We start from the raw sequence: 26938 nt of genomic DNA on the forward strand, positions 1-26938 counted from the left end.
GAGAGGGTCTCTCCAAATAAGCCCTGGCCCAGGGATTCCCAACTCTGAAAGTACATTAGAATCACCTCAGTACATTTAGGAATTCAATGCCTAAGCACCCCATTATCACCTCAAAAAAACTGAAATAAGATTCTCTGGGGATAGAAATTCAGACTCAGTAATTTTTTAACATTTCTCTCAGCGATTCTAAGAAGTAATTAGGGTAGAGGACCCACTGTTTACCCAAGGAATCTATTGTCTTGTGGTGTCAGGAAGAGAAAAAAAAAGGTTTCCTTAGCTCAATAGTCTGAATTAGTGATTGGGGTGTGAAACTGGGTACAAACCAATGTGGCAATGAACAGTAGCTATTGAAACATTATGTTTTCTTTTAAATAATTATCCATAATGTTCTGTGCAACAAAAATAATATGTCCACCTATATATAAGCTTAAATAGTGTGTTTAGTCTGTCTTTGATTTGTGCTTTATTTTGAGGAAGATGTCCATCCCTACCACAGACCAAAGTCCTTTTAAGCAAATATTTCCAATTAACAGATGTTCAGCCCTAATAATGCCCCACTTCAAGCAATTATAAAACACAATTTCACTGTAAAAAACTAGGATATGTTTTTGAACTTCATTATAACAGATTTTTAAACTGGTATATTGTTGGAATTAAAATATGAAGATGTATGTCTGTTTCACAAAGATGTTTAGGGACATTGAAGACAAAAAACTAGCCACCTTATTTCACCTTGCTTAATGAGAGGTATAGATTTGCGCAAAGGTGGTAATGAAAGAAGTGAAACTTTGGTGTGGAAGCCGGGTAATGAAAGTATGGCATGGAAAAAGAGGGTGAAGGGAAGCATCACAAACTTGTAGACTATCAACGGGCAACTCTAGGTCAGAGCCTCTAGTCATCATGACAGTTGACCATATTTTCAAAAACTACTAAGTACGATGCAATGTCGTGGAAAGTGAATGAGAGTAAGGCCAAAGGTGCATATAGAATAGGGGCTATTGTGCTCAATTCTGAAATAAGGCAAAGAAGCAGCAAGTATAGGCAATTCTTTCAAGAAAAATGGCTAAACATGGGAAAAGACAGAAACTAGTAGCTAGATGGAGGCTTGAGGTTAAAGAAGACAACTGACTAAAATGAACCCTAGCGTTCTGGCTTGGAAGTTCAGGTAAATGGTGGTGCCATATACTGAGATTAGGGAACATAGCAAAGTGTTGGGAGGGCTATGAAAGAATCCACACCAACAAGGGCACCACTGCGTCTGTGGACAAAGGCCCATTCGACAGTGCATAATTACATCTCTTCTCCTGGCATTTGGAAGTTCGGCTGAACCTTGGGGAATGAGAAATCCCCCAGGATCCTTGGATAGTGGAGGAGTGATTGGTCTTAAGAGTGAGCTACTAGAGTTATTGCTAACACAAGTAAGTTGTTGCTCTAGAATTAATTCAAAATTGAAGTATATATTACTTAAAAGAATAAGTTGGTAGCCCACCAAAAAACCAAACCAAACCCAGTGCCGTCGATTCTGACTCATAGCAACCCTATAGGATAGAGTAGGACTGCCCCACAGAGTTTCCAAGGAGCGCCTGGCAGATTCGAAGTGCTGACCCTTTGGTTAGCAGCCATAGCACTTAACCACTATGCCACCAGGGTTTCCAGTTGGTAGCACAAGAAGGTGTAAATTAATTCTATTTTGATCACATTGAGTTCTGAGTGTCTATTGAAAATCCCAGGGGTGGGGAGGGGGCTGTCAAATAAGAACACAAAGAGCAGGACATGGCTACTTAGGTCCATTCATGTAACAAAAATATACTAAGCAGCTGGCTGGGTAGCCTAGGCACTAGCAATACAAATGTGTTTAGGGTATCTTCCTGTAGTTGGGAGTTAAGGATGAAAGTATCCAGAATTAAAGTGGGTCTGAAGTGGCTCAGGTTTATACTGGAAGCATCGTTGCTATTTTCCACACCACAACCATTCACTTGATTTCTTCTTATTTTTATGTAAACTGCCCTTTTGATGAGCCTGTCTCATTTTTTTCTACTTCCAGATGTCAGATAGGGTTGACTGGTTACAAAGCCAAAATGGAGTATGCAAAGTTGATATTTTTTCACCTGAAGATGGCCAATCCCAGGACTGGAGAATGGTAAGGGTCAACCTCCTTATTAAAAAAAAAAAAAAAAAAAACAAAGCCCATTGCCGTCAGGTCAATTGTGACTCATAGTGACCCTATGGGACAGAGCGGAACTTCTCCATAGAGTTTCCAAGGAGTGCCTGGTGGATTCGAACTGCTGACCTTTTGGTTAGCAGCTGCAGTTCTTAATTGCTGCAGTTTCCTTTATAAATACTACCCCCAAAAAAACCCAGTACCATCAAGTCGATTCCGACTCATAGCAACTCTATAAGACAGAGTAGAACTGCCCATTAGAGTCTCCAAGGAGCGCCTAGGTTAGGAAAATGTAGGGTACTTTGAAAGTAGCCTTATTCTCTTCACCACCACTACTCCCTCTTGTTTCAGAAGATGGGATTCTTGAGGGGAAAATGAACTCCTGTAGTACCAAAAATTTCCATCAATGCAAAAAAAAAACTCCATATTTTGAAAAAAAATCCTGTCATATGGTATTTAATATGAGACATATGCCATAAAAAAAAAAAACAGCAATAAAATCTTATTTAATTCTCAAACAGATAGGGATTAGAAATAAATGTCTCCAAGGTTCATAGAAAATAATTCCTGAAATGTAAGATACTTAAAAACCTCAGAAAATAAACTTTTATCTAAGTAGCATCGTTTCTGCCTTCATCATTCAATAAACACTTATTAAATACTTACTTTGTATCAGCCACCATATCAGTCAGAATCCAGTCAGGAGATGAAAACCACAGCAATAATTTAATACAAAAAAAAAAAAAAAAGTTGTTTACTAGTAAAATGCAGTTAGCCACTAAAAGTGATAAAAGAGGACTTTTAAGAGTTCCAGAAGTAGGAAATTCAGAAAACAATTTCTAGAACGAAGAAAAGTAGATAAGGAAAGAACCGAGAACTCGGAAGAACTCCCTCCTCCCCCAACTAAGCTACTGAGATGAGCCCTGCCAGACCAATCCACTTGCTATTATGGTGGAAAACACTCATACACACACACACACACACACACACACACACACACACACACACACACACACAACCAGAACCAGGAAGAGAAACTGTGACCTCGCAGTGTCCCTCCTGTGCCCTCTATTGACCAAAAAAAAAAAAAAAAAAATGGCCGAAGAGAAATGTTTATAGGGTCCAGCTCCAGTGTCGCAAAGCAGGACAAAGAAGAGTGAATTTGGAGTGGAGAGACAGTAAACTGATAACTGGCACAGACAATGCTGGATCTAAGCGTCAGAAATATAAAAATAAATGAGAGAATTTTCTCTCTTAAGGGTCTCATTGTTGTTGCTGTTAGGCGATGTTGAGTCGGTTTCACTCAGCAACTCTATGTACAACAGAATGAAACACTGCCCAGTCCTGTGCCATCCTCACAATCTTTATGCTTGAGCCCATTGTTACAGCCAGTGTATCAATCCACCTTGTTGAGGGTCTTCCTCTTTTCTGCTGACCCTGTACTCTGTCAAGCATGATGTCCTTCTCCAGCAACCGATCCCTCCTGACAACATGTCCAAAGTATGTAAGACGCAGTCTCACCATTCTTGCTTCTAAGGAGTATCCCGGCTGTACTTCTTCCAAGACAGATTTGTTTGTTCTTTTGGCAGTCCATGGTATATTCAATATTCTTTGCCAACACCGCAATTCAAAGATGTCAACTCTTCTTCGATCTTTGTTATTCATTGTCCAGCTTTCACATGCTTATGACGTGATTGAAAATACCATGGCTTGGGTCAGGCACACCTTAGTCTTCAAGGTGACATCTTTGCTTTTCAACACTTTAAAGAGGTCCTTTGCAGCAGATTTACCTAATGCAATGCATCATTTGATTTCTTGACTGCTGCTTCCATGGGTGTTGATTGCGGATCCAAGTAAAATGAAATCCTTGACAACTTCAAACTTTTCTCCATTTATCATGATGTTGCTTATTGGTTCAGTTGTGAGGATTTTTGTTTTCTTTATGTTGAGGTGCAATCCGTACTGAAGGCTGTGGTCTTTGGTCTTCATCAGTAAGTACTTCAAGTCCTCTTCACTTTCAGTAAGCAAGGTTGTGTCATCTGCATAATGCAGGTTGTTAATGACTCTTCCTCCAATCCTTATGCCCAGTTCTTCTTCCTATAGTCCAGCTTCTCGAATTATTTGCTCAGCATACAGATTAAATAGGTATGGTGAAAGACTACAACCCTGACACACAACTTTCATGACTTTAAAACACATAGTATCCTCTTGTTCTGTTAAAACGACTGCCTGTTGGCATGAGCATGAGCGCAATTAAGTCTTCTGGAGTTCTCATTATCAACATTATCCATAATGTGTTATGATCAGCACAGTTGAATGCCTTTGCATAGTCAGTAAGACACAACATCCATCTTAGTTATCTAGTGATGCTATAACAGAAATACCACAAGTGGATGGCTTTAACAAACAGAAATTTACTCTCTCACAGTCCAGGAAGCTAGAAGTCTGAATTCAGGGCACCACCTCCTGAGAAGTGCCTTCTCTCTCTGTTGGTTCTGGGAGAAGGTCCTTGTCATCAATCTTTCCCTGGTCTAGGAGCTTCTCAGTGCAGGGACCCAGAGTCCAAAGGATGTGATCCACTCCTGATGCTTCTTTCTTGTTTACATGAGGTCACCGCTCTCTGCTTACTTCTCTCTCCTTTTATCTTTTTTAAAATAAAAGGTGATGCAGGCCACACCCCAGGGAAACTCTCCTTCCGTATTATCAGGGCTACGACCTGAGTAAGGGTGCTGCATCCTACCCTAATCTTCTTTAACATAACCTAATCTCACCTCATTAACCACAGGCTGAGATTAGGATTTACAACACACAGGAAAATTACATCAGATCACAAAATGGAGGAGAACCAGACAATACTGGGAATCATGGCCTAACCAAGTCGACAAATATTTTTGAGGGACACAATTCAATCCATAACAAATCTTTCTAGTATTCTTTAAGGATCCCATAGTTGAATGGAATCACTATTGTAATCTTCATCCTTAGTATTAACATTTATCAAACACTTATTTGTGTGTAATGTTACCTGATTCATCATCTTCTATTTGTCCAAAACCTAGTTTGGTCTATTTATTAATAGAAGTATGGAAACATGCCTATTTGCAGATGGTGTGCCTATCTGTAAATAGCTAGGTAGTAATAAGGAATAAACTAAAAAAAAACTCAGTTATCAAAAATTACCAAGACTCCCATATGGATACAAAATAATACATTAAAGATTTTATGTAACTCTTTAAAAAGGAAATTGGTAAAATGTTGCCAGTTCAATGGAACAAACAAACAAACAAAAACCCAGGTCCGTTTATAGATAACCGAACCAAACCAAACCTGTTGCCATCTAGTTGATTCCGACTCATAGCAGCCCTATAGGACAAGGTAGAGCTGCTTCACAGGGTTTCCAAGGAGCGCCTGGTGGAGATAGAAACACTGAAATAAGTGTAAAAATGTAGGTAAAGCTAACCTTTTCCACGTGGGAGAGGAAGTCAATTGAACTTAGTCTGAGCAGAATTTACATAGACAATTCTTTTGTAGTGCTATGTTTTCCACAGCTTACAGAGTTGTAAAATAGCTCCAAGAAAACTAGAATCAGATAATGTGGAAGAGTATGATAGAGACAATGAATAGTTTTCCACTGAAGCACAATGTTTTCCCTACAGTAGCTATTATTCAAATTAGGAGAACCTTTTAAGGGAATTCTGAAACAAGCACTCTGGCCTTTAACCTGGGCATGGTAACAACCAGCTTAAATGGCCTTGCAGAAGACTAGGACAACTGCTTTTCTCTTCTTTCCCAGCCATCAAAACACAGCAGTGTATACCGGATGTGCAAAGCACTGATTTTAGAGTCAGAATTGAATTTGAATAGCCCCCTTTACTAACTATGAGATGCTAACAAGAGTATTCAACTTCGCTAAGCTTCAGTTTTCTCACCTGTAAAACTGCAAAAAGCTAAATTCAGCATAATACCTACCCTACCGGTAAGTGTAAGGATTAAATTAAATAATGTGTGTAAAGCATTTATCACAGTTCCTGGCAACACATGGTAAGCATGTAACAAATGTTGTTGTTGTGGTGTGCCATCAAGTTGATTCCGACTCATATTGACCCTGTAGGACAAAGTTGAACTTCCCCATAGGGTTTCCTAAGCTGAAATCTTTATGGGAACAGATAGCCAGGTCTTTTCTGTCACAGAGCTGCGGGTGGGTTCGAACTGCCAACCTTTTGGTTTGCAACTGCTTAACCTTTGAGCCACCAGGGCTCCTATTTAACAAATAGTACCTAGTAACTATATGGTGGCCGTGAGTCAGAATCGACTCGACGGCACTGGGTTTTGGTTACGTAGTAACTGGAGCCCTGGTGGCTTAGCCCTTAGCTGCTAACTGAAAGGTCAGTAGTTTGAAACCAGCATCCACCCCGTGGAAGCCCTACGGGGCAGTTCTACTCTGTCCTATAGAGTTGCTACAGGGTCGCTATAAGTCAGAATCAAATCAATGGCCATGGGTTTGGTTTTTTTGGTTTACCTAGTGATGGAGTCCCTAAGGAGCTCTGGTGGCACAATGGTTAAGCTGAAAAATTGGTGGTTCAAACCCACTCAGTGGCTCCTCAGTAGAAAGACTAAGTGATCTGCTCCCATAAAGATTACAGCCTAGGAAACCCTATGGGGCAGTTCTACTCGGCCCTGTAGGATCCCTATGAGTTGGAATCGACTCAACGGCACCCAACCGCAACACAATTGGAGTCCCTGGGTGGTGTGAAGAGTTAAAATACTCTGCTGCTAACCAAGGTTGGTGGTTCAAGTCCACCTAGAGGCACCTTGCCAGAAGGCCTGGCAATCTACTTCTTAAAAATCAGCCACTGAAAACTTCATGGAGCACAGTTCTACTGTGGCACCCGTGAGGTCACCATGAGTTGGCAGTAACTCCACGGCAGTTGGTTTTTGTTTGTTCGTTTTTTACCTGGTAACTATGACACTTGATAATAAAATACTAAATTCTTCTTTAAAGATGGGCAATACTTGTGGTCGTTTCCAGGTAGACAAACTTCTGTAATTATAACAATACTTTACATTTGATAACAAATGGGACACTTTTACATGTATTATCTGATTTTATCCTGTATTCAAGGGAAGAGTTTTTTTCCCATACATAGACTACAACCTATACGCATGGAAATATGTGCATGTCCTTATCCTTTCTCATGCCCATCAAACTATCTGTATTAATGCAGATCTGCGTTAATATAAATTGTACATAAATATTAACTCCTCAGTTCTAAATCAGATTATTAATTTAAGTGATGTGAAATAGTCCCTCGGAAGCCATTAGCATATCAAGATTGTCCTCATTGGAGTCTGGCAAAGTGATTAACTATGCCCACCATTTCCTGAATTTTTTAATTTTCCTAAAACTATACTTGTAATAAGAGACCTAAATAAAATAAAAACAGATAAGCCATAGAAAATAGCAATATTAATACAGGAAAAATTTACCAATTCAGTTCAAATGCTAACTCTTCTATATAACTGATGACTGTCAGATCTTAAGGGTACAGATTGTTAGACATAATGTAGTATTGTGACCAAAAGAATGGGCTCTGGAGGTTGGACTGCCTAGGCTGGAATCAAGGATTACATGTATAGCCTCACTTAAGTAACTAAGTTATCTTCTCTGTTCTTCAGTTTTCTCCCCTGTAAAAAGAGGATAATGAGTAGTCGTCTTAAGACACTTGCAATAGTGCCTGATACATGACAAGCAGTCAATAAATGCTGGTTGTTTTATTATGACGATGAAGCAGTTAAGGCCTAAAAGGAGTGACAATTTTTGTAACTGATCTTTGAGGTTGTGCCAAATATCACATAGCTTTACTTTGTTATAGTCAGGTGAATTCTTGTCTGTTTTTAAGGAAGTCCCAACTGATCCCGTCAGAGTGCTCAGCTGGCTCAGAAGAGACCTGGAAAAAAGTACAGCAGAGTTCCAAGATGCTGAGTTCAAGCCTGGAGAGTCATCATTTGGTAGGGAAATTGCCAACTCAGGAGACCCACGCAAGAGTTTCTGTGTAGACTATTACAACACCACCACCAAGGGCCATCCAGGGAGAATGCATTTTGAAATGACTCATAAAGAGACCCCTCCCCAGGGCTCCACTGGTAATGACCGTTCAGTAGATGAAGTTTCCTTCTATGCTAACCGCCTCACAAATCTAGTCATAGCCATGGCCCGCAAGGAGATCAATGAGAAGATCGATGGCTCTGAAAACAAATGTGTTCATCAATCATTGTACATGGGTAATGAACCCAAACCCAATAAAAGCCTAAGTAAGGTGGCATCAGACCTGGTAAATGAGACTGTCACTGCATGTTCAAATAATTCTGTTTCAGACAAGGCCCCTGGCTCTGGAGACAAAGCTTTAGAATCATCACGGAGTCCCCCAAATGTGAAATATAAGAGCACTTTGAAGATCAAGGAGAGCACCAAGGAAAGCAAGAATCCAGATGACAAGCCTGCTTCTAGAAAGTCTTTCTTCTATAAGGAAGTGTTTGAATCTCGTAATGCAGGTGATGCCAAAGAGAGTGGAAGGTCTTTACCTGGGGAGAGAAAGATGTTCAGAGGGGTAGAAAGGCCTGATGATTTTACAGCTTCTGTTAGTCAAGGGATCATGACCTATGCTAACAGTGTGGTGTCTGATATGATGGTCTCCATCATGAAGACACTGAGGATCCAGGTGAAGGACACAACCATTGCCACCATCCTGCTGAAGAAGGTACTGATCAGACATGCAAAAGAGGTGGTCTCAGATCTCATTGACTCCTTCATGAGGAACCTCCACAATGTTACAGGGACCCTCATGACTGATACAGACTTTGTCTCAGCTGTAAAAAGAAGTCTCTTCTCTCATGGAAGCCAGAAGGCCACAGATATCATGGATGCCATGATGGGCAAGCTATACACTGTGATGTTTGCCAAGAAAGTGCCCGAAAATGTCAGGAAATCCAAGGACAAGGCTGAGAGTTATTCCCTTGTCTCCATGAAAGGAATGGGTGACCCTAAACACCGAAATGTAAACTTTGCAACAATGAAATCTGAAGCTAAATTCAGGGAAAAAATGTACTGCCCTTCACCCAAACCAGAGAAGTCTTGTGTTGAAACACTGGGTGAACACATTATCAAACAGGGACTGACCTTGTGGCATAAAAATCAACAGAAAGACTGTAAATCTCCAGGTTTCCAACGTGCAACATTTGAAGCTCCCAACAAACAGTATCAGCCTCCACCAGACATTCCTGCTGAATATACTCAGGAGACTTACAACAGTCCCCCCATGCATCACCCAGAGAAATTTGAGAACTTTATGTATGATTCAGATTCTTGGGCCAAGGACCTGATCGTGTCTGCCCTACTTCTGATCCAATACCATCTGGCCCAGGGAGGAAGAATGGATGCACAGAGCTTCCTCGAAGCTGCTACCAACACCAACTTGCCTGCCACCAAGTCCCCTGCGGCTTTTGATGAGTCTGCCCTGAAGACTCCTCATTTTGTGAGAGGTGACCAAGAAGCAGCAGAAAAGAAAGATTTAATGAGTGTGTTCTTCAACTTTATCCGGAATTTACTTAGTGAAACCATTTTCAAGAGTGACCATAGCTCTGAACCCAAAGAGCCAGAACATCCAGCCAAGGAAGATATCAACCAGTGTGAAAGACCTATAACCCCTTCTCCCACCAAAGTATGTGATGGTGAGGAGGCTGGAGGTGCCTTTGCTGGGCTGACCAAGATGGTTACCAACCAGCTGGATGGCAACATGAATGGGCAGATGGTAGAGCAGTTAATGGATTCAGTGATGAAGTTGTGTCTCATTATTGCCAAGTCCTGTGATTCTCCCTTGGCAGAGCTGGGAGACGATAAGTCTGGGGATGCAAGCAGACCAACTTCAGCCTTCCCAGACAATTTATATGAGTGTCTACCTGTCAAAGGCACAGGGACGGCAGAGGCTCTCCTGCAGAATGCTTATCAAGCTATCCATAAGGAACTGAGAGGTATATCAGGACACCCCCCTGAAGGTTGTGCGGCCCCAAAAGTGGTTGTCAGCAATCAGAACCTAACTGATACTGTTCAGAACAAGCAACTCCAAGCCGTCCTTCAATGGGTAGCAGCCTCTGAACTTAACGTCCCTATTTTGTACTTCGCTGGTGATGATGAAGGCATCCAGGAGAAGGTAAGGGAGAAAAGTCAGAGAAATTTGGAAAGCTTTATTAAAGGTTAATTAGGGTTTTAGGTTCTGTTACCTTTATGAATGAAAAGAGAGACCCAGGAAAAGTAGAATGGGGACAGTAAGAATTTGAGGGTCATGCCTCTTGGCAGAGATAATACAGCCAAATTAGATTTGCTCAGTAAGAGGTATATCAAAGGGGAAAAAGAGGCATAGATTTAATTTTTCTCTGTTGTTTGCATTCATTGGTGAGAACACACAAATGAGGAAGCTCTGAAAGTCTTGGTGAAAGGATTAGATCAGAGCCTGGGCAACAGGCTGAGTTTTGACTAGGACAACATGGCCCAAAATGAGACAGTGCTGCTGGGAAGCATCCTGGGATATGTTGGGAGGAGAAGTGCAGGGCATAGGGTCTAGATTTATGATCTTTTCAAATCTGTCATTACTGTCTCAGTTAGTTGTCTAGGAAGTGTTGGGGATTTGAAGGGATTTAATAAATAATACCCCTCTTCCCCCACCTTGGAAACCCTGGTGGCATAGTGGTTAAGTGCTACAGCTGCTAACCAAAGGGTCGGCAGTTTGAATCCACCAGGCGCTCCTTGGAAACTCTATGGGGCAGTTTTACTCTGTCCTATAGGGTCACTATGAGTCAGAATCGACTCAACGGCACTGGGTTTGGTTTTTTTGGTTTTCCCCTGCCTCAAGTTCTGATTCTATCAAGAAGTAAGGTAGATGGAAAATCAATCTGTCACTGTTATTACTGATAAAGGTAAATATGCCTTCTAATTTCTCTCTGCTTAGACCTTGGAACCCCTCATTGAAGGGCAAGTTTGAGTTTGGAGGGCATGTACACTTCTCAAGTTGCTGCCTCACACTCTAGTGCAAAACCAAAAACCAAACCCGTTTGGTTTAGCTGTAATCTTTATGGAAGAGCACTGGTGGGACAGTGGTTATGCATGTGGCTGCTAACTGAAAGGTCAATGGTTCAAACCCACCAGCTGCTCTGCAGGAGAAAGATGTGGCAATCAGCTTCTGTGAAGATTACAGCCTTGGAAACCTTATGGAATAGTTCTACTCTGTCCCGTAGGGTCTCTTTACAAAAGCAGATTGTTCAACCTTTCTCTTGCAGAGTGGCTGATGAGTTCTGCACTTTTGCTTAGCAGCTGAGCGTTTAACCACTCTGCCACCAAGGCTCCCTATACCATAGTGCAGGGAAGTTAAAAAAAAAAGAGAGAGAGAGACCATCGCTATCTTCATAAAGCACACACACACACACACACACACACGCCAACTTAGGGCTTTTTTATTATCTTCTTTTAGTTCGGAGTCCCTGGGTGGTGCAAACAGTTAACACACTTGGCTGCTAACCAAAAGTTTGGAGGTCCAAGTCCACCCAGAGGTACCTTAAAAGAAAGGCCTGGTGATCTACTTCCAAAAATCAGCCATTGGAAACTCTGGGTCACAGTTCTACTCTGACACACATAGGGTCACCACGAGTCAGTATTAACTCACAGCAACTGTTTTTCTCTATTGAGAAAAGTGGAACAATGGCTGTTACCAGTTAAGTAGTACTGGTAGGCTCAAAATGCTGGGATTACTTAGAAAAATCCATCATCATATAAACCAGAGGATGAAGGAAGAGGGTTTCTCTGTTTAATAAGCAGTATTAGTAACCCTTGTAACTTGCCTATCCTCTGGTAGCTGGGAAGACGCAGGATTTTATAGCATCCAGATGAGATTACAACAAATCTGTGATCTATAGTCCTGCTACTCAAAGTGCTGTCTGCGGACTAACAGGATTGGTATAACTTGGAGATTCTAGAAATGCAAAACTTCAGGCTCCACTCCAGACTGACTAAATCAGAATCTTCATTTTACTGAGATCTCCAGGTGATTCCCCCAACGTATCTGTCAGTTTGTCATACTGTGGGGGCCTGCGTGTTGCTGTGATGCTGGAAGCTACACCACCAGTATTCAGATACCAGCAGGGTCACCCATGGAGGACAGGTTTCAGCTGAGCTTCCAGACTAAAACAGACTAGGAAGAAGGGCCAGGCAGTCTATTTCTGAAAAGTATTAGCAAATGAATACCAGTGGAATATTGTGTGATATAGTGCTAGAAAATGAGCCCCCCAGGTTAGAAGGAACTCAAAAGATGACTGGGGAAGAGCTGCCTCCTCAAAGTAGAGTCGACCTTAATGACGTGGATGGAATAAAGCTTACGAGACCTTCAGCTGCTGATGTGGCATGACTCAAAATGAGAAGAAACAGCTGTAAACATCCATTAGTAATCAGAATCTGGAATGTATGAAGTATGAATCTAGGAAAATTGGAAATTGTCAAAAATGAAATGGAACCCATAAACATCGATATCCTAGGCATTAGTGAACTGAAATGGACTGGTATTGGCCATTTTGAATCGGACAATCATATAGTCGACTACGCTGGGAATGACAGCTCAGAGGAATGGTGTTACATTCATCGTCAAAAGAACATTTCGAGATCTATCCTAAAGTGCAATGCTGTCAGTGAGAGGGTAATATCCATACGCCTACAAGGAAGACCAGTTAATACGACTATTATTCAAATATACGCACCAACCACTAGGGTCAAAGATGAAGAAACAGAAGATTTTTATCAGCTGCTGCAGTCTGAAATTGATCAAACATGCAATCAAGATGCATTGATAATTACTGGTGATTGGAATGAGAAAGTTGGAAACAAAAAAGAAGGATCAGTAGTTGGAAAATATGGCCTTGGTGATAGAAACAATGCTGGAGATCGAATGATAGATTTTTGCAAGACCAACGACTTCTTCACTGCAAATACCTTCTTTCACCAACATAAACAGCGACTATACACATAGACCTTGCCAGATGGAACACACAGAAATCAAAATGACTACATCTATAGAAAGAGATGATGGAAAAGCTCAATATCATCAGTCAGAACAAGGCCAGGGGCCGACTGTGGAACAGACCATCAATTGCTCATATGCAAGTTCAAGCTGAAACTGAAGAAAATCAGAGCAAGTTCACGAGAGCCAAAATATGACCTTGAGTATATCCCACTTGAATTTAGAGACCATCTGAAGAATAGATTTGACACATTGAACACTGGTGACCGAAGACCGGACGAGTTGTGGAATGACATCAAGAACATCATACACAAGAAAGCAAGAGGTCATTGAAAAGAAAGGAAAGAAAGAAAAGACCAAGATGGATGTCGGAGGAGACTCTGAAACTTGCTCTCGAACATCGAGCAGCTAAAGCAAAAGAAAGAACTGATGAAGTAAAAGAACTGAACAGAAGATTTCAAAGGGCCTCTCGAGAAGACAAAGTGAAGTATTATAATGACATGTGCAAAGAGCTGGAAATGGAAAGCCAACAGGGAAGAACACGTTTCGTGTTTCTTAAGCTGAAAGAACTGAAGAAAAAATTCAAGCCTTTAGTTGCAATAGTGGATTCTATGGGGAAAATATTAAATGACACAGGAAGCATCAAAAGAAGATGAAAGGAATACACAGAGTCATTAAACCAAAAATAATTCATGGATCTTCAACCATTTCAAGAGGCGGTATATGACCAGGAACCGATGGTACTGAAGGAAAAAGTCCAAGCTGCTCTGAAGGCATTGGTGAAAAACAAGGCTCCAGGAACTGACGGAATATCAATTGAGATGTTTCAACAAACAGATGCAGTGCTGGAGGTGCTCACTTGTCTATGCCAAGAAATATGGAAGACAGCTTCCTGGCCAACTGACTGGAAGAGATCCATATTTATGGTTGTTCCCAAGAAAGGTGATCCAACCAAATGTGGAAATTATAGAACAATATCGTTAATATTGCACACAAGCAAAATTCTGTTAAAGATCACTCAAAAACGGCTGCGGCAGTATATCGACAGGGAACTGCCAGAAATTCAGGCTGATTTCAGAAAAGAACGTGGAACCAGGGATATCATTGCTGATATCAGATGGATCCTGGCTGAAAGCAGAGAATACCAGAAGGATGTTTACCTGTGTTTTATTGACTATGCAAAGGCATTCGACTGTGTCGATCGTAACAAATTATGGGTAACATTGTGAAGAATGGGAATTTCAGAACACTTAATTGTGCTCATGAGGAACCTTTACATAGATCGAGAGGCAGTTGTTCAGACAGAACAAGGAGATACTGATTGGTTTAAAGTCAGGAAAGGTGTGGGTCAGGGTTGTATTCTTTTACCATACCTATTCAGTCTGTATGCTGAGCAAATAATACAAGAAGCTGGACTATAGGAAGAAGAACAGGGCATCAGGATTGGAGGAAGACTGATTGACAACCTGTGTTATGCAGATGACACAACCTTGCTTGCTGAAAGTGAAGAGGACTTGAAGCACTTACTAATGAAGATCTAAGACCACAGCCTTCAGTATGGATTGCATCTCAACATAAAGAAAACAAAAATCCTCACAACTGGGCCAAGGAGCAACATCATGATAAACGGAGAAAAGACTGAAGTTGTCAAGGATTTCATTTTACTTGGATCCACAATCAACAGCCATGGAAGCAGCAGTCCAGAAATCAAAAGACGCATTGCATTGGGTAAATCTGCTGCAAAGGACCTCTTTAAAGTGTCGAAGAGCAAAGATGTCACCTTGAACACTAAGGTGTGCCTGACCCAGACTGTGGTATTTTCATTCCCGTCATACGCATGTGAAAGCTGGACAATGAATAAGGAGAAGAAGAATTGATGACTTTGAATTGTGATGTTGATGAAGAATATACCATGGACTGCCGGAAGGAGGAATAAATCTGTCTAGGAAGAAGTACAACCAGAACGCTCCTTAGAAGCAAGGATGGCGAGACTGTGTCTTACGTACTTTGGACATGTTGTCAGGAGGGATCAGTCCTGGAGAAGGACATCATGCTTGGCAGAGTATAGGGTCAGCAGAAAAGAGGAAGGCCCTCAACGAGGTGGATTGACAGTGGCTGCAACAGTGGGCTCAAGCATAACAACAATTGTAAGGATGACACAGGACCGGGCAGTTTTTCGTTCTGTTGTGCATAGGGTCGCTATGAGTCGGAACCAACTCGACGGCACCTGAGAACAACAACAACAACCAGGTGATTCATGTGCGCATTCAGATTTGGGGTAGAGGACAAAACATGAAATTCAAGTCCCAGCTATATCCCTAAGGATTCTTTGAAAGCTCTCTCTCCTTACAGTTTTTCTGATCTATAAAACAAACTACTATTTTGGAACATAGCCATTAGCAGAAAAAAAAAAAAAAAATTAGCAGAGGGGCTATATATTCCGCCAAAAACTTTAGACTGATGAAAAAAATCTAAAAATAGGCCTTCATGTGTATACAGTATGTGGAAAAGGTTTTTGGTCTGTGACCATATTTTAAGTCAAACTACTCATACATAACAGACAGTATATTTTGGTTTTGGGTTATTTTGCATTTGAATGTCTGCAGTGTATTTATCTAAAATGGGGACAAAAGGCTTGCAGTCCCCTTCCGTATAAACATGCACACACACATACACTCTAAAGATAAAAACAATTATCTATTTTATTTAAAAAAAAAAGTGGAAAAAGAAACAGCAGCACATTCAAGTGTCAACTACTTAAAATTAAATATAATAGCGTGTTTTTAAGAACAATTAGATGAGGTTTACACCAAAGAAGCTACCTAAGAAGGATTTGAGACTTGTTTTGACAGGAGATTTAATTAACGCAGACATATATTATGCTGATGTGGTGACTAAACACAGTGACATTGGGATGCCTGTGAGCCCAATTCATTTAAATCATTTTTTTAAATTGGTAATATGTGCACCTGGTTCAAAATTCAAAGGCATGAAAGCATATGCAGTGAAAATTAGGGGCTTATACGTATCCCATATCTCAGTGCCCTCCCTGGAGAAAACCATTTGATTAATTTTTTGCATCTTCCCAAAACTATCTCTGCATGTGCAAGGAAATACTCACGTATGTATATCTTTTTAAAGTGTTAGCACGATACGCATCCTGCTCTGCAGTATATAGAGCTGCCACATTCTTTTTAATGGCTGTATATTACTTTACAGGCAAACAAACTTCCCTGCACTACAGTGTAAGTGTTTTATGGAAACCCTGGCGGTGTAGTCGTTAAGGGCTACGGCTGCTAACCAAGAGGTTGGCGGTTTGAATCCGCCAGGTGCTCCTTGGAAACTATATGAGGCGGTTCTACTCTGTCCTATTGGGTCGCTATGTGTCAGAATTGACTTGATGGCAGTGGATTTTATTTAGATACTCTCCTATTTATGGACATCTCAGGTTTCAGTATATCACCGCTATAAGCAATACTGCAATGAATATCCATGAAGAGACATCATTTTTCACAGATTCAAACATATCTATAGGTGCTAAACACCTAGAAAAGGAATGCAAGACCACAGAGAAGGCACGCTTGTCTATGTGATATATGTTCCTAAATTTCCTGCCATAGAACTTGTACCAATTTACACACTTAGTAAAACAATGCATTGCTGTTGTCATTAGCTGCTATAGAGCCAGCTCTGACTCATGGCAACCCCACGTAGAACAGAACAAAACATTGGCTGTGTCTCTACGTCCTGCGCTCTCAGTCCATTCTTGTGTATATTTTGCGCGCCTTGCAGTCTAGGGGGCTCACCTTCCAGCACTATACCGGACGATATTCTGTTATGATCCATAGGTTTTTTTTTAATAATTTTTATTGTGCTTTAAGTGAAAGTTTACAAATCAAGTCAGTCTCTCACACAAAAACCCATATACACCTTGCTACACACTCCCAATTACTCTCCGCCTAGTGAGTCAGCCCACTCTCTCCCTCCACACTCTCTTTTCATGTCCGTTTCACCAGCTTTTAACCCCCTCCACCCTCACATCTCCTCTCCAGGCAGGAGATGCCAACATAGTCTCAAGTGTCCACCTGATCTAAGAAGCTCACTCCTCACCAGCATCCCTCTCCAACCCACTGTCCAGTCCAATCCATGTCTGAAGAGTTGGCTTCAGGAGTGGTTTCTGTCCTGGGCCAACAGAAGGTCTGGGGGCCATGACCACCAGGGTCCTTCCAGTCTCAGACCATTAAGCCTGGTCTTATGAGAATTTGGGGTCTGCATCCCACTTTTTTTTTTTTCTCCTCTCCTGCTCCCTCAGGGGTTCTCTGTTGTGTTCCCTGTCAGGGCAGTCATTGGTTGTAGCCGGGCACCATCTAGTTCTTCTGGTCTCAGGCTGATGTAGTCTCTGGTTCATGTGGCCCTTTCTGTCTCTTGGGCTCGTAATTACCTTGCGTCCTTGGTGTTCTTCATTCTCCTTTGCTCCAGGTGGGTTGAGACCAATTGACTCATCTTAGATGGCTGCTTGTTAGCGTTTAAGACCCCAGACGCCACTCTTCAAAGTGGAATGCAGAATGTTTTCTTATAGATTTTATTATGCCAATTGACTTAAATGTCCCCTGAAGCCATGGTCCCCAGACCCCTGCCCCTGCTACGCTGGACTTCGAAGCATTCAGTTTATTCAGGAAACTCCTTTGCTTTTGGTTTAGTCCCATTGTGCTGACCTCCCCTGTATTGTGTGCTGTCTTTGCCTTCACCTAAAGTAGTTCTTATCTACAATCTAATTAATGAATACCCCTCTCCCACCCTCCCTCCCTCCCCCGTCTTGTAACTTAACCACAAAAGAATGTTTTCTTCTCAGTTTAAACTATTTCTCAAGTTCTTATAATAGTGGTCTTATACTATATTTATTCGTATTTTATCTTCTTGGGGGCTACTGTAAATGGTATTGATTTGGTGATTTCCTCTTCGATGTTCTTTTTGTTGGTGTAGAGGAATCCAACTGATTTTTGTATCTTTATCTTGTATCCTGATACTCTACTGAACTCTTCTATTAGTTTCAGTAGTTTTCTTAAAGATTCCTTAGGGTTTTCTGTGTATAAGATCAAGTCATCTGCAAATAAAGATACTTTTATTTCTTCCTTGCCAATCTGGATGCCTTCTATTTCTTTGTCTAGCCTAATTGCTCTGGCCAGGACCTTCAACACAATGTTGAATAAGAGCGGTGATAAAGGGCATCCTTGTCTGGTCCCCGTTCTCAAGGGAAATGCTTTCAGGCTCTCTCCAATTAGGATGATGTTGGCTGTTGGCTTTGTATAAAAAATGCCCTTTATTATGTTGAGGAATTTTCCTTCTATTCCTATTTTGCTGAGAGTTTTTATCATAAATTTGTGTTGAACTTTGTCAAATGCCTTTTCTGCATCAATTGATAAAATCATGGGATTCTTTTGTTTTATTTATATGATAGATTACATGAGTTGTTTTTCTAATGTTGAACCATCCCTGCATATGTGGTATGAATCCCCTTTGGTCATGGTGAATTATTTTTTTGACATGTTGTTGAATTCTATTGGCTAGAATTTTGTTGAGGATTTTTGCATCTAAGTTCATGAGGGATATTGTTTTGTAATTTTCTTTTTTTGTGGTGTCTTTTCCTCATTTTGGTATCAGGGATATGGTGGCTTCATAGAATGACTTTCGGAATATTACATCCTTTTCTCTGCTCTAAAATACCTTTAGTAGTAGTGGTGTTAACTCTTCTCTGAAAGTTTGGTAGAACTCTGCCGTGAAGCTGTCTGGACCAGGGCTTTTTTTTTTTCCCCCTTGGGAGTTTTTTGATTACCTTTTCAATCTCTTCCATTGTTATGAGTTTGTTTAGTTGTTCTACCTCTGTGTTAGTGTAGGTAGGTAGTGTGTTTCTAGAAATTCATCCATTTCTTCTAGGTTTTCAAATTAGTTAGAGTACAATTTTTCATAGTAGTCTGATATGATTCTTTTAATTTCAGTTGAGTCTGTTGTGATATTGCCCATCTCATTTCTTATTTGGGTTATTTGCTTCCTCTCCTGTTTTTGTCAGTTTGGCCAACAATGGTTTATCAATTTTGTTAACTTTTCCAAACAACCAGCTTTTGGTCTTGCTAACTCTTTCAATTATTTTTCTGTTTTCCATTTCATTTAATTCTGCTCTAATTTTTATTATTTGCCTTCTTCTGGTGCCTGAGGGTTTCTTTTGTTGCTGTCTTTCTATTCGTTCAAGTTGTAGGGATAATTTTTTATTTTGGCCCTTTCTTCTTTTTGGATGTGTGCATTTATTGATATAAATTGACCTCTGAGCACCACTTTCGCTGTGTCCCAAAGGTTCTGATAGAAAGTGTTTCATTCTCATTGGATTCTATGAATTTCTTTATTCCATCTTCAATGTCTTCTATAACCCAGTCATTTTTGAGCAGGGTATTGTTCAGTTTCCAAGTGTTTGATTTCTTTTCCTTGCTTTTCCTGTTATTGATTTCCACTTTTATGGCCTTATGGTCAGGGAAGGTGCTTTGTAATATTTCCATGTTTTGGATTCTGCTAAGGCTTGCTTTATAACCTAATATGTGGTATATTCTGGAGAATATTCCATGTGCACTAGAAAAGAAAGTATACTTTGCTCCTATTGGGTGGAGTGTTCTGTATATGTCTATGAGGTCAAGTTGGTTGATTTTGGCATTTAGATCTTCTGTGTCTTTATTGAACTTCTTTCTGGATGTTGTGTTCTTCACTGAAAGTGGTGTGTTGAAGTCTCCTTCTATTATTGTGGAGCTCGCTATCTCAATTTTCAATGCCGTTTAAGTTTTTTTTGTGCTATCTTTCAGCCCTGTCATTGGGTGCATAAATATTTAATATGGTTATATCCTCCTGGTATATTGTCCCTTTAATCATTATGTAGTGTCCTTCCTTGTCCTTTGTGGTGGATTTAACTTTACAGTCTATTTTGTCAGAAATTAATATTGCCACTCTTGCTCTTTTTTGATTGCTGTTTGCTTGATACATTTTTTCCTTCCTTTGAGTTTTAGTTTGTGTCTCTAAGTCTAAGGTGTGTCTCCTGTAGGCAGCATATAGATGGATTGTGTTTTTTTTTATCCATTCTGCCACTCTCTGTCTATTGATATATTTAGTCTATTTACATTCAGCATAATTGCGGATAGGTATGAGTTTAGTGATGTCATTTTGATGTCTTTTTTTGTGTGTCGTTGACAGTTTCTTTTTCCCACTTAATTTTTTGTGCTGAGTAGTTTGTCTTTACATATTGTCTTTTCCTTTTATTTGTTGTTGTTGATTTTGTTTCTGCTGAGTCTCTATTTTTTTCTTGTATTTTATTTTGTTGAGTAGGATTGTTAGTCTCCTTTGTGGTTACCTTAGTATTTACCCCATGTTTCTAAGTTTAAACCTAATTTTTATTTCTTTATATTGCCCTGTCTCCCCCTCCGTATGAAAGATCTATGACTACTTTTCTTAGTCCTTCTTTATTGTTTTAATGTTGTCTTCTTTTATATAACAACATTGCTGTTTTCCTGTTTTGAGTGTTTTTTTTTTATCTTGATTTATTTTTATGATTTCCCAATCTGGGTTGACATCTGATTGCTTTGTCCAGTGTTCTTGTCTTGAGTTGATACCTGATATTTTTTATTTTCTAACCAAAGAACTCCCTTTAGTATTTCTTGTAATTTTGGCTTGGCTTTTACGAATTCCCTAAACTTGTGTTTGTCTGGATATGTTCTAATTTCACCTTCATATTTGAGAGAGAGTTTTGCTGGATTTATGATTCCTGGCTGGCAATTTTTTTCCTTCAATGCTTTATGTAAAGTCATTCCATTCCCTTCTTGCCTGCAGGGTTTCTGCTGAGTAGTCTGAGCTTATTCTTATTGACTCTCCTTTGTAGGTGACTTTTCGTTTATCCCTAGGGGCTCTTAAAATTCTGTCCTTATCTTTGGTTTTGGAAAGTTTGATTATAATATGTCTTGGTGAATTTCTTTTAAGATCTACCTTACGTGGAGTTTGATGAGCATCTTGGATAGATATCTTCTCACTTTTTATGATAATCAGGGAAGTTTTCTGCCAACAAATCTTCAACAATTCTACCTGTATTTTCTGTTACCCCTCGCTCTTCTGGTACTCCAATCACTTGTAGGTTATTTTTCTTGATAGAGTCCCACATGAGGGTTTTTCATTTTTTCAAATTGTTTTATTTGATTTTTCTTCAAATATATTGGTGCCAAGTCCTTTATCTTCAGTCTCACCAATTCTGCCTTCCACTTGCTCAATTCTGCTCTTCTGACCTTCTACTGAGTTGTCTAATTCTGTAATTTTATTGTTAATCTTCTGAATTTCTGGTTGCTGTCTCTCTATGTTTTCTTGCAGCTTATTGAATTTTTCATTAGGTTCTGGAATAACCTTTTTAATTTCCTCCAGTGTTTTATCTGTGTGTTCCTTGGCTTGTTGTGTGTGTTGCTTGATCTCCTTCCTAATCTCTTTCCTGATGTCTTAAAGAGTTCTGTATATTAATCTTTTGTATTCTGCATCTGGTAATTCCACGAAGGCACCTTCATCCAGAAGGTCCCTTGAGTCTTTATTTTGAGAGATTGTTGAAGCTATCATGTTCTGCTTCTTTATGTGATTTGATATTGACTGTTGTCTTTGAGGCATCTATAAGTTATTGTATTAGTTTATTTTGTGTTTGCTTACTGTATCCTAACTTCTTGCTTTGTTTTGTTCTGATATGCCCAAATAGGTTGCTTGAATGAGCTAGCTTGATTATTTTTGCCTTCGAAGCTCTGACGTCATTCTGATTTCCAGTCCTTTGTATGTGACCTAGTTACCAGCACCTTCCCAAAATTTTTATAATCTTTTTTTTAACCCTTATAGTTCCGAAGCTTCATAACGAGGTGCTTTGGTATGTGGCCTTTTTTCATTTGCTTTATGAAGGGAGGATCTATTTAATCTAAACAACTTTTGTCTTCAGTTCTGGTCTACATTTTCTTTGTGCTATTTCTCTGATAATATCGCCTTCTGAATTGTGTGTTAATCAAATATATGTCCTCCTGGAATGAACCTGTATTTTATTTTAATCATTCTTTTTCTGTTTTTTATCTCTTTATCTTTTTGTTTTACTTATGAGAAAAATTACTTGCCTTTTTCTTCCAAACCCTCTATTGGATTTTTTTTTTCTTTGAGCTATCATGATTTTAATTTTCAGTAACTCATGTTCTCTAGGTTTTTTTTTCTGATAATACTATAAATCCTGTTTTATTTTGATATTTTCTTCTGTTACCTGCATTGCCTCTGCTTCTTCCAACTTTTCATTTTTTAGTTTCATACTTTTTTTTTAATGTATGGTGATTCTTAGTTATTGTTCATATTTAAGAATGAGGTACAAAAAGCTATTAGGAAAAGCCATATGGAGAGCGGGGTTTATTGATTGGTAGGATACTCTGTATGGTGATTGAGGCCAACAAGCTGCCTTTTTCATAAGAGAATCCCCAAGTATCACTTTTACCTAGGTTCTTTCAGTCCTACCTAAGTGGTGCACACCTGGCTGACATTCCATTATTCTGGGAGCAGGGTAAGTCAGGGAACTAGAGGGTTCCCCTGCTCAGTATGCACACTCTCACTAGAACCCCCCCCTTCCTTCTCCGTGTCTCTCCTGCCTATCGCGCCTAGGTTCCAAGTCTAGAGCCTCTCAGTTTCCATTTCTACCAAGAATAAAGCCTCATTCATCTGGATGAGGAGAAGAGTTGGGTGGAGGCCATTTGGCTCTGCAGAATGAGAGCAAACCAAGATTCTAATCCTCCTTTATACCAACCTTTAAGTCAAGCTCCCCCCATACGCCCCCGCCCCCTTTTTCAGCCCATGTGCTACCTCCACCTTCTCCAGGACCCAGTACCTCTAAGGCCTAGATCTTTCCAGAACTGTGTAAGATGAATCAGCTCCCTTCTTGTCGTTATCCCTCTCTGTGGACACTTACATTGCAGTATCCTCTGCTAAATCAGTTATTGCTTCTCCATCCATTTCCCAGCTTTCATAAATCAATGCATGCAGGAATATTTTTTTATTTTATACTGCCATTTTAATGTGGTTTCATCAGGGAGATCAGTCAATGTATTTTGAGTATACCTAAAAGTCTCAAATATCAACATTTTATTGATGCATTCATTTATTTGTATGCTGCCTCAATTTAAAAAGGTTTGAGGTAAATAAAGATGAGTAAGACATGTCTTCACATTTATCCAGTGGCATGACTCAAAGATTCCCAACCCCTTCTTTGAACAAAGAAGGGAGAAATGCTGATTGCATCATTCTTCACTGAAATTTAAACAAGTTCTAAAACTCCAGAGGAAAGAGCAAGGAAGCAGCTAGCATAGGAATAGGAGAAGGCCAGCTTCCCATTCATCTCTCTCAAAGTTCAGTTTAAGACTTGCTCCTCCAAAACAAGGCATGACAGTTATGTAGCAACATTTTCTATGACTCCCTTAGAACTTATCTCTAGTCCAAGCTATGTCATGCCATTCATCTGTGTCTCATCCACAAAACAGATTTCATAGGCTTTCATCATCTCCACACATTGCAAGGATAATGTGTAAAAGTTCTCTGATAATAAAAAAAAAAAATTTTTTTTAAAGATACTGTATATATGCTAGTTATCATCCAAGCCCATCATGGCTAGGTGGACATAAGCACATGATGGAGGTGTGTCAGAGACATCTATGGAGGGTAGAAGAAACTAGAGGAGATGATGATCTAGCCAGATAAAAAAAAAAACAATGGTGCTAAAAATTATTTCATGCACTAATACATCTGGTAACCCAGTACTGGCTGTGGTGTTGATGTCATGTATTTCCTCCTTTTTTTTTTTTTTTAACACCTTGTAGTTTATACCTGATGTTCATTATATCCATTTTTACCCAAATAAAGAAGGTAAAGATAGAAGGAGTAACACACTGAGATTCTCCCTAGGCTCCCTAGGAAAACTGCAGAGAGCTGCAACCTTTCACATATTGAAAATTTTGGGGAATGGGATAGGTTAATAACATAACACTGGGATAGGTTATAGGTTAGTAGTAAATACTAAGTGAGGTATGGTAAATAAACTGTGCTCCTTAGCAAACCGCCTCAAGATTGGTCAGTTGGGGAATCCTCAGAAAAGAATCAAAGCTCACATTTCTGATTCTTGCACCTGAGATTCACTTTTCTCTTAGGCATTTCTCAGGAACTTTTGACAGGTATTGTTACCAATGGTAGACTAACAATCCTTCTTTCAATTTTTCCTAGTAGTTTTGGGTTTACCTGTTCTTATTGGTCTTATCTGTGCTATGCAGAATTGAGGGAAGAGTGGTGAACCAGGGCTTTGAACCAGTTTGTTCTGGTTCAGACCCCTGCTGAGAATTTGCATTTCTAACGCTTTCCCAGGAAATTATATATAAGAATCACCTGAGGATCTTGTTAAATTGTAGATTCTGATTCAGTATATTTGGCTGGAAATGCAAATTGCCAGCAGGGAATGTGTTAGAAATGCAAATTTTCAGCAGGGATTCAAACCGGAATGAACCAGTCCGAAGCCCTGTGGTGTGAGAAAGGAACACACCTAGGACCACGTTAGAGGTGAGGCAGAGATAATTTGTGAGAGTAGAAGAAAATCAGTGAATAAGATCCAGGACTCTGAGTTTCAGGCACCCATCTCCTCACATGAAGAGTATCTCTCCATTGCTAAACTTAAAAGTTTAACTTAGAGGTTTGGGATTTAATATTTTAAGATAGCCAGTAGGTTTCCCTACCTGTAGTGACCCAAACCAAACCCATTGCCGTCGAGTACAGTCCAACTCATAGCAACCCTATAGGACAGGGTGGAACTGCCCCATAGAGTTTCCACGGAGTGCCTGGTGGATTTGAACTGCCAACGCTTTGGTTAAGCAGCTCTAGCACTTAGCCACTACGCCACCAGGGTTTCCCCTATAGTGACAGAAGTTGGAAAAAAGGAGAGAATCATCTTGGTAATTTGGCTCACATTGTTTAGCTCCCTTGTCCCCAACTTTGGATTTCCAATAGAGAGCTTCTTTCCCTGGCTTCTAGCCACTCCCATGTGGCAGAGGTTGTTCTTTCCCTAGTACACAGCAGTACCTACAGGCATGTCTAGACGCTTTGAAGTCCATTCCCAAGAGAGCTAGACCTAGAGAAACTGGAGTTTCCTCTACCTTCCAGTGCCCATCTTCCCAATCTTGGCTGCCTCAATAAGATAGCCTTACCAGCATCCCATACAGCCGACCTAACATCTATTCAATGTCCTGTCATTACAGCTTTAGTTGAATATTTAGCTATACTATGGAGACATTGCCAATTTTCAAACAATATGGTTACATTAAAACATAATTATGAAGACAAACAGACAATAAGCCAACATCTCGTAGTGTTTTGATATTACTCTAATGGTATTATTTCTTCTTAGGTAGAACAATAAATTTGGAAAAAAAGAAAACTGGTCTGAATATGTACTAACCCTCAGACTTGGTCTGTATAGAAATATCATGATACATTTGGAAAGGGCACAGGTGTGCAGACATGCACACAGCTTCTTGCATGGAAATTTCCCCTTCTAAAGCTCCTGATATTTGACCTGTTTGTTTGCCCTTTGACTCTTATAAAAATTCAGGAGCAGAATGCACAAAATAAAAATCTGGTTTGCTGAGATAGCTTGTTGCCCTTAGGATCCCAGATGAATGATAATGTACTATGTTCACATTAGAATGGCTACTTTGGTTAATTTTTTTTCATTACTCTATGCATAGACGAAAACACTGCTGGTATAGTGGTTAAGAGCTGTGGCTGCTAACTAAAAGGTCATCAGTTTGAATCCACCAGGTGCTCCTTGGAAACCCTATGTGGCAGTTCTACTCTGTCCTTACAGGGCTGCTATGAGTTGGAACTGACTTGACAGCAATGGGTTTTTTGGGTTTTATGCATGGAAAGAACAGAACATAGGGTTCAGAGACCTGGGTGTGGATTTGGCTCTGCTAATTACCAGCAGTGTTCTACTGACAAGTCTCTTCACCTTTTTGGGTGACATTTTCAAGGACATTGTATTAACCTCTGAGGTGTTTTCTGGGCTTCTCTAGTCTATGGGAGTATGGAAGGCAACATCTACTTTTTCCACTGAATATTTTCTCTCTTGCCCTTGTTGGTCACAGGAGAATGGTAGAAGCTGTTTTATGAGATCAGGGTGAGTTTAGTACTCTAGAATTCTTAGAAAGCAAGAACACCATTGGCCATACACCCACTGGAAGTAGAGCATTATAGGGAAAAATCATCGGAAGATTTTGGTCTTAATGAGAAATCATATTCTCCGCATCATGGACAGGTGGGTGTTAACATCTTTTCTTTAAAATAAGGGTGATATTGCCAACTTTCTTGTGTCCCCATCAGAGTCCCCCCGATGCAGTTCTCCAGAGTCTACCTGACCTCTTTGTTCTAACCTTGGCAGGCTCTTCATGGCCAGCTGTGGGATGCTCAGCCCCTCCACTGCTGTTTTCTTTCCTCTCCACAGCTACTTCAGCTCTCGGCTACCGCTGTGGACAAAGGACGCAGCGTGGGTGAGGTTCTGCAGTCGGTGCTGCGCTATGAGAAGGAGCGACAGCTGGACGAGGCAGTGGGAAATGTGACGCGGCTGCAGCTGCTGGACTGGCTGATGGTGAACCTGTAA

General features: G+C 40.2%; 1 protein-coding gene across 1 annotated transcript; it reads left to right on the forward strand.

Annotated features, from left to right (window-relative positions):
• Positions 1-1550: 1550 nt before the first annotated feature.
• Positions 1551-26938, forward strand: AKAP3 (A-kinase anchoring protein 3). The gene is made up of 3 exons (XM_003410632.3): positions 1551-2140; positions 8062-10368; positions 26783-26938. Exons 1-3 carry the CDS (start codon positions 2045-2047, stop codon positions 26936-26938), a joined length of 2559 nt encoding a protein of 852 aa, XP_003410680.1. The 5' UTR covers positions 1551-2044.

Source organism: Loxodonta africana, chromosome 4 (genome assembly GCF_030014295.1).
Source record: "Loxodonta africana isolate mLoxAfr1 chromosome 4, mLoxAfr1.hap2, whole genome shotgun sequence".
Classification (NCBI taxonomy): Eukaryota; Metazoa; Chordata; class Mammalia; order Proboscidea; family Elephantidae; genus Loxodonta; species Loxodonta africana.